A 16609-nucleotide genomic window follows, 5' to 3' on the forward strand; every position below is an offset into this window, starting at 1 on the left:
GGGAGAGAATCAATTTTGAGTGAATGACAGGAATGATGCTTTTAATAATGCATTTTTTTAAAAGAAGGGCGGGGGGAAAGCTGCCGTTCATGAGCATTTGGGACTCTTATAATACTAAAACTCTTATAATAGTGGAAAAATTTCTCCTTCCCTGCCATTCTGTGTGTAGATGAATTGGTGGATAAGTTACATAAAATGGCTCCAAGGAAGCATGTCAGAAAGCAGCAGGGGTATTGTATGCCTCTCAGAGGCTTAACACAGGTTTAACTAAGTACTCAAGAGGTTGTTGGTAGGCTCTGGGATCAGTCTCAGCAGAAGCAGGGTGAGCCCGACTTATGCACACACGGACAGAATAAATACTCATAAAATACCAGATTTTGCTGCTTCCCTGAAGGGCTCAGAAGTGATTCTATTTTCTTGTCATTGTTTATTTCCTTTTCAAAAGGGGATTGGTTTCATAGGGCAGACCTTATTTTATTGTAAGTTACAACTATCGCTGCTGAAAAGACCATCTTAGACCAAATGAGCTTCAACCAAATTTGATATAGTCTTTCAGAAGAAGATGATTGACCAAGGATGTCCAGGTGGTTAAGTGAGTTAATGAAATAGTTTTCCCAAAAACGAAAATTCTATCATATAGTCAACCTCATGCCCTTTTAAACCCTTTAAACCCTGGAAAACAAAAGACAATATTCTTAATTATGTCTATTTTTTTTTTTTTTCATACAATGAAACTCAGTATGGCCCATTTTTATTTGGACGCCAACATTCTTCAAAATATCTTATTTTATGTTCCACATTCAATGAGAAAAAATGGTACAGATTATACAGGTTTGGAACAACATGAGGATGAGTAAATCATGAAAACTTTCATTTTTGGCTGTACTATTTCTTTAAAAGAGCCTGAGGGAGATGAACAAAACAAACCTTGTCTTGATTACCACCATGACCATGACATCTATAGAAAACAATTTGATGTGCCAGACGTGAGAGGACACATCAGTGAAATAGTGTGTTATGATCATTTTACATGTCTGTCCTTTATATATACTGCATATTATGTTTACTGCATAATTTGTATATATGACATTGTTTACCTTGAGGCATGCACATCATCACTGATTGATGCAACAGCTTGCAGATACTACTGACACTGAGCTTGTGTCAACATGATGATCTTTATGTGAAGACAGTATCCACTGAATAGCAATCAACAGCTTGGTACAACTATGAAAATGTATATAATTCACACTACATCAGCATTATCATTAATTTTAAGTGGCCATTTTTTACAAAAAAAAAAAAAACTTTGAATGAAAAAGTCTCAAAGTATAGAGTATACATTTAATAAGACATCTGAACTTGAACTTATTTGTCTTTCACAGGTTTTAACAGTTCTGGGGGCAATTATGGAGAAACTTTCTTGAATAACAAACAGCATTTTTTTTTACAATACTGAATTTATGACTTGGAAACAAATTTAGTTTTAATATAGCAAAAACTAAGTCTGTCTCTACCTCTCTCCATATCTTTCCAGGCTGTGGCCTGGAGTTCCTGCTGGTACTCTGTGGGCTGGAGCTCTCCTGGTCCTGCCCACGTCACTGCATTTGCTACACGGCCCCCAGCACCGTCAGCTGCCAAGCCCACAACTTCCTGTCCGTCCCGGAAGGCATTCCTCCACACAGTGAGCGCATCTTCCTCCAAAACAACAAGATCCATCGACTACTGCGGGGCCACTTTAGCCCTACCACTGTAACTCTGTGGATTTACTCCAACAATATCACATATATCGAACCAACTACTTTCCAAGGGTTCACCTTGCTGGAGGAATTGGACCTGGGAGACAATCGCCACCTACGTTCACTGTCTGCAGAAACCTTTCATGGGCTGGGCCGGCTCCATGCCCTCCATCTATACCGCTGTGGCCTCAGTGCACTGCCGAATAACATCTTCCAGGGTCTCCGCAACCTCCAATATCTGTACTTGCAGGTGAGACACTCACATAACTGCTTGCGTAATAAAATAAAATGGCACTGGTTGCATCTTGTAATATTGTATTAGTAGAAAAATATAACCAATATTTTGTATCTGTGTCTAAAGGACAACCATTTGGAGTATCTGCAGGATGATCTTTTTGTGGACTTACACAACTTGAGCCACCTGTTTCTTCATGGGAACCGTCTGTGGAGCCTGCACCAAAATACATTTAGAGGACTGGGGGCATTGGACCGGCTGCTACTGCACCACAACCAACTTCAGTGGGTGGACCGCCTGGCATTCCATGACCTGCAGCGGCTCACTACCCTCTATTTGTTCAACAACTCCTTGACGGAGCTAGCTGGAGAGTGTCTTACCCAGCTGCCTGCACTGGAGTACCTTCGCCTCAATGACAACCCTTGGGAGTGTGACTGTAAGGCTTTATCACTCTGGGACTGGCTCAAAAAGTTTCGGGGGTCCACATCGTCAGTGGGTTGCGTGGCTCCGGCAGAACTGGCAGGCAAAGATCTGAAGCAACTGAAGAACGGGGACTTCCCGAATTGTTCCGGATCTGAGTCCCTGCACCAGAGTAAGACCAAGACTTGGGCAGGAACAGAAAAGGTCTCACTGAAGCAGGAGCCCCATCCTGCCCAGCCTCCACAAACACACCCACACCACCCCCAACTGAATGAACAATACCCTTCCCCTCCTTCTCCCCTGCCCCAGCCACCCCCTGCAATAAATGGTGTACAGGCAGGACCAGGAGGGTCTCCGGATATAGTCCATGCTCAGAGGCCCAGCCGCTCTCGGAACTGCACACGCCAACGTGTCAGGGGCAGCAAGGGAAAAGGACCTAATGATGTCCACATCTTAAAGGAGATGGCGGATAAGGAGTACTCTTCTCCCGATTTCACTGGGAAATATGATGAAACATCTTCTGATGGTTCAAACACCCGCAGAAAGCACAAATGTACCCCCCGGACCTCTGTGCGTCCCCCTAGTGGGGTCCAGCAAGCCACCAACTGGGGACACTCTCATCATACACATTTCTTTCTCTCTAGTATTCTGGGACTGCTTGTGCTCATTCTGCGCTGAACTCTGATGCTGGACCATCATGGCATCATGGATACGTCACAGTCCTCAGATCAGCTCTTGCTCCAGCATTACCTGGCCTACTAATGTGTGTATGTTTGTGTGTGTATGTGTGAGTGATAATGTGTATTACATTGTATAAGGAGCTTTGCCATTTAGACTGAAATGGATGAAAACTGAACACCGGATGATATAAATTCCAATTTGGGTTGGGGATTAAGAAGAATAGTGAAGCAAACTGAACATGCTTGCACTGCCACTGTTGTTGTTTCTTTTTTTATATATATTTATAATTGTTCTTTTTTTTTTTAAATAAGAACAATTACAATTTCTAAATGGAAAACAATTTAAATGAAAGAAAGTACAGAGATGACCAAATAAAGGTGTAGAAAGAATGCGTAATAGGAGGCACAAGTTAGCAACATAAATGGAGATTGTGTATAGAAAGCATGTCCTACTGCTTTATTTTTCTTCAACATTTCTTATAACAAAACAAACATATAGATGCTCCTAATTGTAGTACATCGCCCGGTGTTAAATATATCACATTATTGCCAAATAGATGCACAAAAATATCAGTGTATGTTCTCCTATGTTCAGGAGTTTCAACCATTGGTAGGACTTGCTTTCTTCACTGTGGGGTTATTATCTAACTTTACAGAATGATGTGAATCAAAAAGTGTTGTAGGAAATGAAAAAGTGTTATTAAAATTCCTCCTAAACTGAATAGCCAGTACATGAGCACATACATTCTCCTTACCTCAGAAAAGCCTAAATACATTTTCACTTTTTTTATGACTTATTTTTACTTTTTTCCCCTTCAATAACTTACTTTATTTTTCATATTTTCTTTGCTTTTGCTCTAAAAAGTGACTTCAGGTGAATCATTCTTATTTTGGATTGTATTTTTTATAACAGCACATAAAAGCCAATGGTTATACTAGCTGCTATATTGTTAATAGAAGCAAATGAGACTCATTTTACCTCATCTGCTTTTAAAAAACACTGTTTGTGTGTGTGTGTGTGCGCGTGTGTGTGTGTGTGTGTTCAGTATAAAAAAAGCTGTGAAAAAATTAGAGTTGTGTTTGTTTCTTGTCCTCTGTGTTGTTAGTTTTGTTTGGCTGTGACTCAGAGGACTTAGAAATGGACTGCTGATGGGGGGCCGACTCTGGAGGGGACACAGGTCTAATTGAAGTGAACTCTATTTTGAAAAGCGCCTTCAGCTTAAGCCCGCCATTGAAAACATAGACACCTCTCTTTCTTAGAGCGGTGTGAAATCAACTGTTTTAACAAGACAGAAAAGAAGAAAAGAAAACAACTATTTAAAAAAATACACACAAAAACTAAATGTATCTTTAAGAGACTTGATGACAAAAAAAACACATTTCAAATAAAAAAAAGAACAAATAAGACCTTTTGGAGTCATAGGCCTGATTGATTGCCTCTACAGTGTCTGCTGTAAATGCAAATAGGAGTCCAGGAGAGGGACATTCACATGAACACTCGGGACACTATGGATGACAGACAGTCTGCTCCTGTTCTAAGACACACTTTGTAAAAAAATAAAAAATAAAAATAAAGGAGAACTGTATCATCACAATCTGCAATGGATATATTAATCAGTACTGACACTGATATCATTATGACATTTCTGATCACAACAGGGTTCCTGAATCTCTGAAGAGCCTACTGTATCTTCAGAATGCAATTATTATTTTTATTATTATGATTCGTTTTTTTTTGTTTGTTTTGTTTGTTTTGTTTTTGTGATTTTTTTGTTTACACATTTGTTTGGTATGTCCATAGGGCACAATTTTCTGACTAAACTGCATAATCCGGTCTCCCCTCATCCCTCCCTCTCTCTTCTGTGTCTCTCCATCCAAGTGCTTTGATAGATTAATGAGTTGTTCTCAAAAAAAAAAAAAATGAAAAAAAAAAAAACGTTTATAAAGATATTAAAATCTATATGTTCTTATGTTAAATGTGTTTGTTTGCATTTACTTTGCTTGTGTGTTTATATATGTCGATGAGGCCTGACAGAAGATGCTTTTTTATATATTTCCACCTCTCCTTGATTTAATTATTCATTTAAAATTTGGTTCTTTGATACAAACTTGTTCTTTGTTTAAATACCTAAAAACATTTAATTACCTTAAAAACATAGATTTAACTTAAGACATTTTCATTTTTTTTTAACTCTTAATTAACAACTACTGTTACTACTATACCATACTAAATTTCAATATGAATTGAATTTAAAAAAAAATATTTTAAAATTTGAATTAAAATTATCTTGTTTTTAGGACAAGAATACTGATTAAGTTAACTTTTTGCAGTGCAATTCAACCACATCAGCAAGCTTTGTCCCACACATCCATGTTTGCTCTATACCTTTTTAATCTGTCTCTCTGGATCCCACTCGACTACACACCACAGCTCCTCTGGATCTGAACTGAATTTACCTCTACTGTATATATCCATGTGTATATTTGCAGACACACACACAAACAGGATCTATCATGAGTCATCATACACTAAAATATGTGCTTGATTACATGGAGAGCTCAGGAACATCACCACCCATAAACACTATTAATTTAACCGATTAAAGCAATTTCACTTTACAAGTGCTGCACAGGCTCACTGTATGTGCATGTGTGAAGAAGCCTATTCAATCAGTGAAACATGCAAAAACTCATAAAACTAACCCTCTAAATCATCTCTGAAGCATTGCGTATTTATGAATGTCACTGCAAATCTGGAGATATTCAAGGTTATCATTATGATTTTTAATCGGACTTCTCAGCATAAATCCCATTTCCTCTCCGTCTATCCTATCCACCCACTGTGATGGAAATCGATTCCCGCGTTAGAGTGTAAATTACTTTTTTTTTTTTTAATTCTGATCAATGAAAAGAGGGGAAAAGTTAGTTTTCTGCATGGCAGAGGACGGAAGCAGAAATACATTTGAATTGATGAGCATCTCTAAAGTGATAACATGGTGGGTCTCGGCTCATTCTCTCTGACGTGCAAAAGCTCGCTTCACCTCTCCATCTCCCTCTCTCTCGCTCTATTCCCCATTCTCACCTCCATCCTGTAGATTTACAACATCCAGTGGATAAAGTAGGATTTCACGGGAACCTTAGTCATATCAAAAACTGGCACTACAGGAAGAAAACACAATATTTAAATAAGCTCAAGGATAGTTTGATTGCTTAGTGTATTGCCTATGAAATACACAACTTGATGAAAATATAGCTACTATAACTCAAAACTTCCTCCCAGAAAAAAATAAAAAAATAAATAAATAAATAAAAAAAACACACATTGCGAAATGCACTGATTCGAAAATAAGTTGCAAAGACAGACTACTCATTCTGAATTTCTGCAACTTTGTCACACAGATGATTGCAACAATACATGACCATTCGCACATCGATATCACCTTTTCATAGCAATTTTCTGTCTTTTTTAAGACATAAATATTTAGACTGCCTCTCAAATGAAGAAAAACAAAGATATGTGAACAAACTTTAAGTTCTTGGCACTTGCGATCCATTTACTGCACCTGCCGCAAATGGCTTAATGTACTAAGACAGAGATATTAAAAAAAAAAAAAAGCATAATATACACAGGCAAGCAGATGAGGCCATATGAAAACAATCTGCTATTGCATGTTAAGCATTTTATTTCTAACGGTAAAGTGCTTAACATACAATTTACAGCATTGTGTTTATATTCTGGGCACAGCTGCTTGCCTGTATATAGTATGCTTTATCAATAATTTGTGATGTTTAATATCACAGTCTTAGCACATTACTCAGTAGAAAACTGGAAAAATAACTGGTGGGCAACAGAGGAAGCTTTGTTTTGTGCTTTCCTATAAGGACTGACGTGAAAACTATGAATTGTTATGGTCAGGTAGTAAAGAGAAAGTCAGATAGGTAATATTATTCCTAAATACCAAAAACTATGTTATAAAAGTAAAATAAGGCAAAATTTTTCAAACATTGTGCTATTCCTAGTTGCATGTGCATGACACTTTCTGCTCTGCATATCATATCTCAATGTTAGCAACAAGCTGATGAAGTATATTTTTAATAAGACCCTGATAATTCCAGTTTGATCTTATCGATGCATTAGAGTGCAGATGTTTTGTGATCACAGTAGCTATGGTTACATGCACAGATTCTCATCAGTCCAGCTACAGTGTTTAGTATTCTGAGAGCTGCACTCCAGTGAAAATATCCATTTGTATGTGTATCACAAGTTTACTGCTGTGACACAAATATGTGCAATAAAATATCAATTACATGCCAATTACTACATGTAGCCTACAATCACTTTCAGTCAGAAAGAAATTAAATGCAGATAAAGCTCAGTCTGTTCATTTTTAGTCCTACTGAGTTTAAATTGAGCTATCTGTTAGAATCTAATTACTAATGGATTATTAGGATGCATGTAAACATAGATACTGTAATGCAGGTTTTGCAACAAGGTTGTTATTGACAGATGGTAAAGACACTGCAAACCCACAATTTCACATGAGAAGAAGGTGCTTCTTAAAGCCAAAGCAGCAAATAATGTATTATGAAAATGTTTTGTTTTGACACAAAAAAAAAACATTAACATTAAAAGTAGTTATACATAATATGACTGTTTTAAAAGTATGTGATGCAGATGCCATTTTGCCTTGATGATAATCCCTGCTTGAATTCACAACATTTCATATTTTAAGCACTTGCTAAAGGAATAAAAGCTGCACATTAGTGATTCAGCAAAACCCTGGGAGCTAGAAACTGTGATTGTGCTACTGCAGTCGTGAGGGTCAGAGCCAGACACAAAAAAAACCTGCGGTATTTCTATTCCCAGCTCTCAGTTTTATTGGCATTTATTTGCAAGGGAGGAGCTGCTTCAAAGCTGCTAAAATAGCCTGAGTCCTCTCACAACTTCAAAAAAAAATGCCAGCATGAAGGAAGAGAGGATGTGAGAGGGAGCAAGGGCAGAGAGGGGAACGGGGTTAAAGGGAAATAGGAGAGCAGCGGGCCAGGGAACAAGGTGAGGAAGGACCCAATGGGAAAAGAGGCGATAAAAGAGACAGATGCAGAACAGATGGTGGGGCGGGGGAAGAGTGGAAGAGGCTCACTGGGCCACTGACAGAACCGGAGTACGAGAACTACAGCAGTCAAGGGAAATGAGAGCTGATGAGGACCACCGGAGCTGAGGGAGAGAGATAATGAGGGAGTGAAAGAAGGGGTGGATGATACTACAGTATTGAACACAGTATGGCTCTCAACAGCAGCCCTAAGTAGTATTTGGACACTTAAACCACATTTGAAAGTAAAACTAAATCAAAACTGACCCTTTTAAAATCTATTATGGATATTGTCATTCTTACTGTGAATGGTTTTTTGTTAACTTTATTTCAAAAAAGAAAAATGTAAACAATGATCATACAGTATGAAACAAATAACTTAGGTTGCATAGAGGAATAGATAAATGGTTAACCTTAGCACTGTTTTAACAACAACTCTTCAGGTATGGCAACCTGATTTCATTAGAATTCATAGGTGTTCACAACATTTAGACACTTTTTTGTATGTTTGGATGTACTTGGAAACATGCAATATGGAAATATTGACAGCACCTAAAATGTGTTTTTACATATTTACAACTTATGCCAGAACATGTAACTCGGGGGAGAAGAATGTTTGAGTAAATTATGTTATTTTTGTTTTCTTTGTGCAAAAAAAGTATTCTCATAGCATCGCTTAACAGAAGTTGAGTCACTGATGTCACATGGACCGGTTGACCAATGTATTTACTACGTTTCTGGACCTGGGAACATTTCAGTTGCGTTGCTGTCTGTGGAGGGTTAGATAGCTCTCCGATTTCATCAAAAATATCTTAATTTGTGTTCCAAAGATGAACGGTCTTACGGGTTTAGAACGACATGAGGGTGAGTCATTAATGACATAATTTTCATTTTGGGGTGAACTAACCCTTTAAATGTGCCATATATACATAGATTTGTGAGTTAATATGCCACTGCGAGGCTGTACATGAAACCAAAAGGGGTGAAAGACTGTGGTGAGGAATCAAGTATGCAAGTAAGATGCACAGGTTTAATTGACTTCCTTTCACTGCAGCATGAGTTTAATTAAAAGCAAGCCTTTAGAAAATTAAAAAGTAAAAGAGTAAGAGAGAGAGAGGAAGAGTGAGTGAGGAAGAGCAGCAGGAAATGCAGAGAGAGGGAGACATGATAATTAACAGAATAAACGAAATGACACAAACGTCATAGCACCTGCCTCTCACAACCTCCCCTCCCTCCCCATGCAAGTCCCTCTTTCCCCAATCAATCACAAACCTAATATCATCTTCCTCTATGTAAGCCCTTCCTCTCTCCACTCCACTGTTTATTTATTTAGCCTGAAAGTCCCATAAGGCCCTGCTGAACCTCACTCATCTCAGCTGCATATAAAACAGCAGGCGCTTTATAGCTAATATGACGCTACTTGGAACTCTGGAAGTCAAACTTTACCTGCCAAAAGTTAAGAATAAAATACAGCATGCATAAAAAGAGACTTCTTCAAGTCCTTGATGATTTTGCTTGATGTAGTTTTTTTTACCAGTTTGGTTTTAACCCGTCACGACAGAGTTATGGCTACAAAGTCCTCCGCTTAAGCAAGTGCCGCCCGTGGTCAAGTGCAGTCTGGTGTATCCACAGGGTTTACCGTGATTTACTGTAGCTGTTTATTACCGTTTGGTAAAAGACAACTGTACTCACTCACAGAGCAGCGGCGTGCTGAAACCGTCTCTGTCAAGCTAACGGCTGATCAATGGCTGTAATTAAAAGGCTGGATCAATTTCAGCTGGGGCAACCCAATAAAAGTTGGGCTCAAACTGCATGGCCTGTAGCCCCATCAGTCCTGAAAAAAAATCCAGGCTGAGACGAGGCCCTGAGCAGCGAGACTAATGACATACACAGCACTTTCTGCCTTTCAATTAATCACACACACACACACACACACACACACCGGCCTGACACATGGTACACTCCCAAACACAAAACCATCCACTTCCCAAGGTTTTATTTTCCTCTGTGGAGAACTTGTAGCCAATGTGCAGTTTTTCCTTTAGTTTTTATTTCTTCTATTTTTGCAATTTTCTGAAGTGTCTTGAATCTAAAAAGGGATTTTTGGAATACCTTGTCATTACTTACCCCAGTGTCATTTTTTTAAACATTACTGATCCAGAACATTTGGAACGGTAGTGTAGATGCAAAAAAGTATTAATTTTCTGTTTTCACAGGAATAATAAATAAATAGCACATGGAACAACAAAAAAGATGCAAAAAATTGTGGCTTTTATCTTTCAGTGTAAATTACCACATTATGTCTCATCAGGTCCACATTTTCCTCAGGACATTTATATAGTTATATTAGCTCATAATCTGTTTCAATTTGCATTGACTATTGTTATACAGAAATGACACTGGAGAACATCATAATCCTCCAATAACATCTGCTTAATCACCTTGTTGCAACCGTACCGAGTCACTGAATCCTCAGTCCCTCGTGTCCCCAGGACCAAATAAACATTCTCAATAATGAACCGCCAATTAATCACAGGCTGGAGGACATCCCACACAAAAGCAGGTTCACACTGAGGGCGACGCATATGTGCACTGAATTGAGGACTCTTAGGCTAATGAGTTTTGAAGAATCTGTGATAGACAGAAGCTCTCGTTAACAAGTGTTTCTCTTGCTCACTGCAGTCCAGAGGCCTGGTATGAGAAACAGAATGGTAGAAAAGAGAATCACACATGAGATTGTGGCATTATTGCTCCTACACAGAAATGGGATTAAAAGGAGAGCAAATGGAGATGAATGTTCCTGCTTCTGTTTTTCTGATTCTGATATTGTCTACTCAAGAGTTTCAGCAGAGATCTCAACAATCTGACAAACTGTGCCATTTGCCAACATATAAAAGTATGCTTTGATAATATCACTGCTATGAACTCAAATTTCTTATTCAATTCATCAAGACCAATTATCTATGTCATCCATAATGATTTTATAGCTTTATAGTAATCTGAGTGTCAATGCCTCCCCTTTAGTCTTATTCACAGCATTTTTTTCTTCTTCTAGAAATTTAACAAAAACGATGTGTGTATCAGAGAAATATTTCTTGCTTAAAGTGTGAGGTCACAAATTCAAACTATATAGAAATAATAAACCAATTAGTGTTTATATATTACTTTGAAAATACTATCTTAAATGTACTAAATAAGTGAAAAAAGCAAAGCAAAGTGGAAAAGGACAAGAAGTTGCCAAAGAAGACATGCAAAGGTAAATCAGCACACCAAAGGACAGCAAAATAAGTAAATAAAATAAATTATAATATAAAATTAAATAAAATAAAAAGTCATAACTGGACATGATTATTGCATATATGGTACCATATCTGTTATTGGTAATATTCGATATTTTTAAATTATTGGAAATGGTCGATATAAGATATTTAATTATTAAATATTTCCACTGTTTTTATATTTAGATTAAAATTGGCATCATCAAATGCCCACTTAAAGTTAAACTTTAACACTAATAGTGCAATTTTATGACAGAAGTTTAATATGGGCCATAACAGAAGAATAAGATCAGTACATGCTAGAAAAAAAAAATCACACATACACACACACACACACACACTAGTGTGCTGTCTGTGAAATTTACAAGCAGTTTCTGAGTGAAAATTGTTTCTACAAAGGTTTTTTTTTTTTTTTTTTTTTTTTTTTTTTCAGTGCATTTGCTTCCATAGACTTCCAGCCAGAAGAAAAAAAAATTATGAGACACGTGCCAGTGCAGCTTGGCCTCTAATTAAATGGTTTAAGATTAACATGAGGCTGATTAACATAAGGACGTTCATCTTGTCTGTCATCACATATCTTGCCTGGCTGGTGAGAACTGCTACGAACACTGCATTTTTTGTCAGATGACAAAGGCGCTGAGATTCAATGCAAAGATCAAGGCTGACACTTTAGACACAGTTCCTCGCCCCAAAACGCACTATAAAACATCATCTCTTGATTCGCCTTCTCACTCACATCTGTGTCATTGGGGATCAGTGTCAGCTGCGAAGATGCCTCTGCCTCTCCCCCTGCAGCTCTTCCTCGACTACAGTGCCACATCAACTTTTAAAGCAAAAGAGAGATGGGAGAGTCTCTCTCTCCACCTCTTTGCTCTTTTGCACCGTGGGAGGCTAGGCTGCTTGTGAGACGGAGTTCAAACTTTTTCTCTGTCTTTTTATTTTACTCGGTTTCTCCTTTTCTCTCGCTCTCTCTCTCTTGCCAGGAGCAACACGCTCTCTCCGAACTCATACTGACAGAAATGACTGTGCATCTCTCTCAGACAGACACGACCCCATACTATCCACAAGGCATGAGGTGACGCATGCCAACACATACACGTCTTAACACAAGTGCGGTGTTTGACAGGTACAAAAAGTTTGGCTAGCCAAGTATAAATGGACTAAGAGCAAGTTCAAGGACAGATAAGTAAACCAAAACTGCACTGCAAGTAAATGTAACTAATATATAAAGTATCTAAACATCATTACAGTAAGTTGATTTAGAAGCAAGAATAAGTTTTCAATAATTATCTGTATGATTTGTATGAACATACATTTTTAATAAACACTAATAATGACCGCTACTGAAATCATGACATTGTCAATGGAATATTAATTTGAATATTAATTTGTAATGGTTATTATTAATAATCTTTATTTTGCATATTTGAACAGGCACCAAATGTATAAGCAAGATGCCAAACACATGCAAAGATAAATCAGCACACCAAAGTATTAGCTGAAAAAAAAATATTGCTATGGCAATATATATGGCAGGGGGGTATATATCCTGTTTTATTGAAAAACACTAATTAAGAAAAATATTTTCTGCTTAGCCTCTACTCATTCTCAAGCTCTCAAACAGTCTGACAGTTTTGCACTAGTGTGCTTATATCAGTCAGTAAAATTATAGTCTTTAAACCAGGTGCTGAAAAAATCAGCCTTGATAGCAGAATTCATTCTGGAAGAGTGAAAAAGGCAGCTCATTATGATTTATATTGGACTTGTGAGTCCTTATTTCCTGCAGAACACCAGCCACTCACACAAAAGAAATGTCCTCAATACACACAAAATTACAACATGTCAAGAGACAAGCAGAATAATACAAAAGAGAGACAGGCCCATTTTCACACTGCGGGAATGCACCTTTCTCTTCAATTGTTTATCTGTGATTGAACAGAATTCAGATCTACTTCTAAAACAGCCATGAAACCCATGACTGAACGTGTCATTTGGACCATTTTGTTCCACTTTGTGAATGTGAGCCTATACTGAGAGATGCTGCAGGCGGGAAACGCTGTGTAAAATCTCCTGGTGGGAAGGGATGTGATATCTGACAACTCTATACTGCATAACTGTCTCATATTGATGCAAGCTAATGATATTTGAGGTTTAAATCCTCTCATTTTGTATGTACATGACAGTGACCAAATAGCTGCAGTCAATCCCTTTTACACCTGGCATTCTACCTTACATCTCCTTTTGTGGAAGGAAATGTAATACAAGTTTGAAAGATTTTTTCTTCATTATTCATTTCACACATTCAAACACACATTTTCACATCAGATCACAATCAGCTAGCAATTGATCACATTAAATGCCAGGTGTAAATGTACCCAAAATGCACTTGTATCATATTACTCCAACCACATTCTGAGGTAATGAGTAACAAACGACAACAGTGACATTTACATCTCATTTATAATGTTAATACTAAACTATCCCAATGAGTACCGGACAACGGCAAGGGGCCGCATATTCATCTGTCAAGCAATTATTACTGTGACCACAAATAAGAATATCACAACTGCTCTTAATCAAAAGATCTCTTAAAATAAAACCACAAACAACAGAATTTGACAAACAAGATCAATAAAATGCAGTTACCATTTCCGTCCTTCCAGGTAGTGTGCGTTGGTCTGGAAATTATTTCAATCTCCCTTGTGGCTGTTGCAGTAAAAATATCCCATTTTTGGATGAGGTCGGCCATTGTTTTTGTTGTTGTTGTTGTTGTTGTTTTTATATTCCCAGTGGAGAAACAATCAATTGGCCCTTTTGCTAAACCCTGCCTTTAAAACATTTCACCAATCCCATCAATGTTCATCGATCATGCAGCTTTCTTTCCTCCCTTGTGTATTTCTTTGGCCAATCTCACTTTTTTGGACTTTTTGTTGATAAACTGCTAGATATAAATGTTCTAATAACTGAGGCTTTCTAAATATCACTGAGGTAGTTCAGGTAATGGCTTCTCTCTTAATGGTGGCTTTAAGACTAACAACTTTTTTAGGTATCCTGTTCAGTGCCTGATTAAAAATCCTAAAGTCCTGTCTCTTAAATCACACATCGCATGCCACATTATATAACCAAAGCTGCAAATTATCCAGAAAAAAAAAATCTTGTGGTAAGCAAGCTAATCAGTAGCATGCTACAATAACATACTTTATATTTAACCAATTAGCATGATAAGATAATATAGCGAGGTGACAATTAGCATGCTAAACTACTCTATCCAATAAGCATGCTAATCTAATCGATGGGGAAAATGCTGTATGATATGATTACTTTAAAATGTTGCATGCATGTTCCAAATTGTTCTTAGACACATTGACTAGCAGCGGTATTTGTGTTCCTATATGCACTTGACCTTCTTCTCACCATAAACCGAGAACCATAAACATTGCTATCAATACCAATATGCAATAATACCAGCTAAGTGCATATGAACCATCAAAAGCTCTTAGTGAAAGTCAATAGATGTGTCCACAGACACGTTTCTCCCCGGTTCACGAGACATGGAGAACAGGGTCAGCAGCATGGAGAGGGAAATATCTGTGGTCTCAGCTGTCCATTTTCAGACATGTTATCATTAAGCAACCAGACATAAAACAAACACACAAACCATCAGTAAAGAATCAACAAACCTTTTCTGCTTGAGAAGACAAACCACCCACGTGACACAGCAAGGCACAATACAACATCACTATTATTCATCCCATAGCTTCTTCCTGACCCCAAAATTTCCATCACTTTCCTCTAATGTAATGCAATTAAGTAAACATTGACCACAAATCCATCAGAATAAAATAGGAACATTTTATTGATCAGAGGTTGTTACATAGCCAGAAGAATAGAGCCATTTGAAGATTAGCGATCTCAATTATTTCATTAATAATAAATTAACCTACAGTATACTTAAAAATTCAAGTATCATCTTTGTCTCAGATTTATTCTTAAAATCCTAAGGAGAAATAAAAATAGATGGAATTTCAAAATTGAATAACCCTCCCAAAAAATTCTAAAAAAAATACATTATCTTAAATGTTTCCAAATTTGTTTGATCTTTCACATGAGCATTCTTAAAAAAATACATTTTCTTAAATGGTGCCAATTTTGTTTGATCTTTCACATGAGCATTAAACAATGTAACACCAGTTACACAAATAAATTAAGCATATGAAAAGAAAATCAATTTATGTGCACATTTTAACTCTGAACTTTGACCTTGGAAGTCCTTTAAGTTTGTAACATTCGTAATACCAGTGCCAAAAGGGACAAGCAATTTTTCTTAATTATTTACTTTATTAATGACTTATTTTGACTTGCCTTTTGCACAGATGTTAGACGCTGGACTAAAGCTTAACGTTGAAAAGAAAATTATTTAATAAACAAATAATCAAATAAAACTGGAAATGCCATGTTACCAAGCGGAACAGTGTAAGATATTTTTTTGGATCTCTTCAGAAATTCTAAAGGAGTCACATTTACTGGTGCTTTTATCTCAAGAGAAACGAAAACATGAGGACCTTGAGAACCGAGAGGTGTGACAGATGTAAGGAATTAAAGAGATTTTGTTTGAATTTTTTACTTTTCATATGGAATGGTAAAACATGAGGACCTTGAGAACCGAGAGGTGTGACAGATGTAAGGAATGTCTGGATCAATTTAATTTTAATCTGGGAATAAAACGGCTTGAGCACTATTCCCATCTGATGAAATGGCATGAAGAGAAAGCTCCAATAGACATGTAAAAAAATAAGTCTGGAGGCATCTCACTCTGAAGGTCTGCCCGGGGGACGCAGAGCCCCACATCACAGCCCATGGTGCTGACAGCACTGAGGAACACAGACCTGTGAGTGGCATTCTATCACTGGGGAGCACACAGCAGTGTTCTTCAAATACACAGGCCCAAATACAGGTGGAAAAACTATTGGTGAAAATAGGAGCTCTGTTCCTCCAAGGACATTTCTCAGCATGTTTCATTGAGAGAGAAAGAGAGAGAGAGAGACTCTGGTGCTTCCAAAACTAGTATTATGTTATCAAGGACAAATAGAGCTGATATTTCTTAACTGCCTAAAATGTTGGGTTTTGGCTTTATTTTACGAATGTTTTCATGATTGCTAAAGGTAAT

General features: G+C 37.4%; 1 protein-coding gene and 1 long non-coding RNA gene across 2 annotated transcripts in view; one reads left to right on the forward strand and one right to left on the reverse strand.

Moving 5' to 3' along the window:
• The window catches only part of LOC109079596 (reticulon-4 receptor-like 1), a 142693-nt gene extending 138653 nt beyond the window's left edge, over window positions 1-4040 (forward strand). Inside the window, exons 2-3 of the mRNA XM_042771239.1 lie at window positions 1538-1989; window positions 2101-4040. Coding sequence (XP_042627173.1) covers window positions 1538-1989; window positions 2101-3072 — 1424 coding nt within the window. The 3' untranslated portion in view covers window positions 3073-4040. The remainder of the gene's footprint in view (window positions 1-1537; window positions 1990-2100) is intronic.
• LOC122147711 overlaps window positions 1-14731 on the reverse strand; it is a 135229-nt gene extending 120498 nt beyond the window's left edge. The window contains exon 1 of the long non-coding RNA XR_006161776.1: window positions 14089-14731. This is a non-coding gene — a long non-coding RNA (uncharacterized LOC122147711). The remainder of the gene's footprint in view (window positions 1-14088) is intronic.
• Between the last annotated feature and the right edge of the window lie 1878 nt (window positions 14732-16609).

Source organism: Cyprinus carpio, chromosome A15 (assembly GCF_018340385.1).
Source record: "Cyprinus carpio isolate SPL01 chromosome A15, ASM1834038v1, whole genome shotgun sequence".
In the NCBI taxonomy this organism is placed as follows: Eukaryota; Metazoa; Chordata; class Actinopteri; order Cypriniformes; family Cyprinidae; genus Cyprinus; species Cyprinus carpio.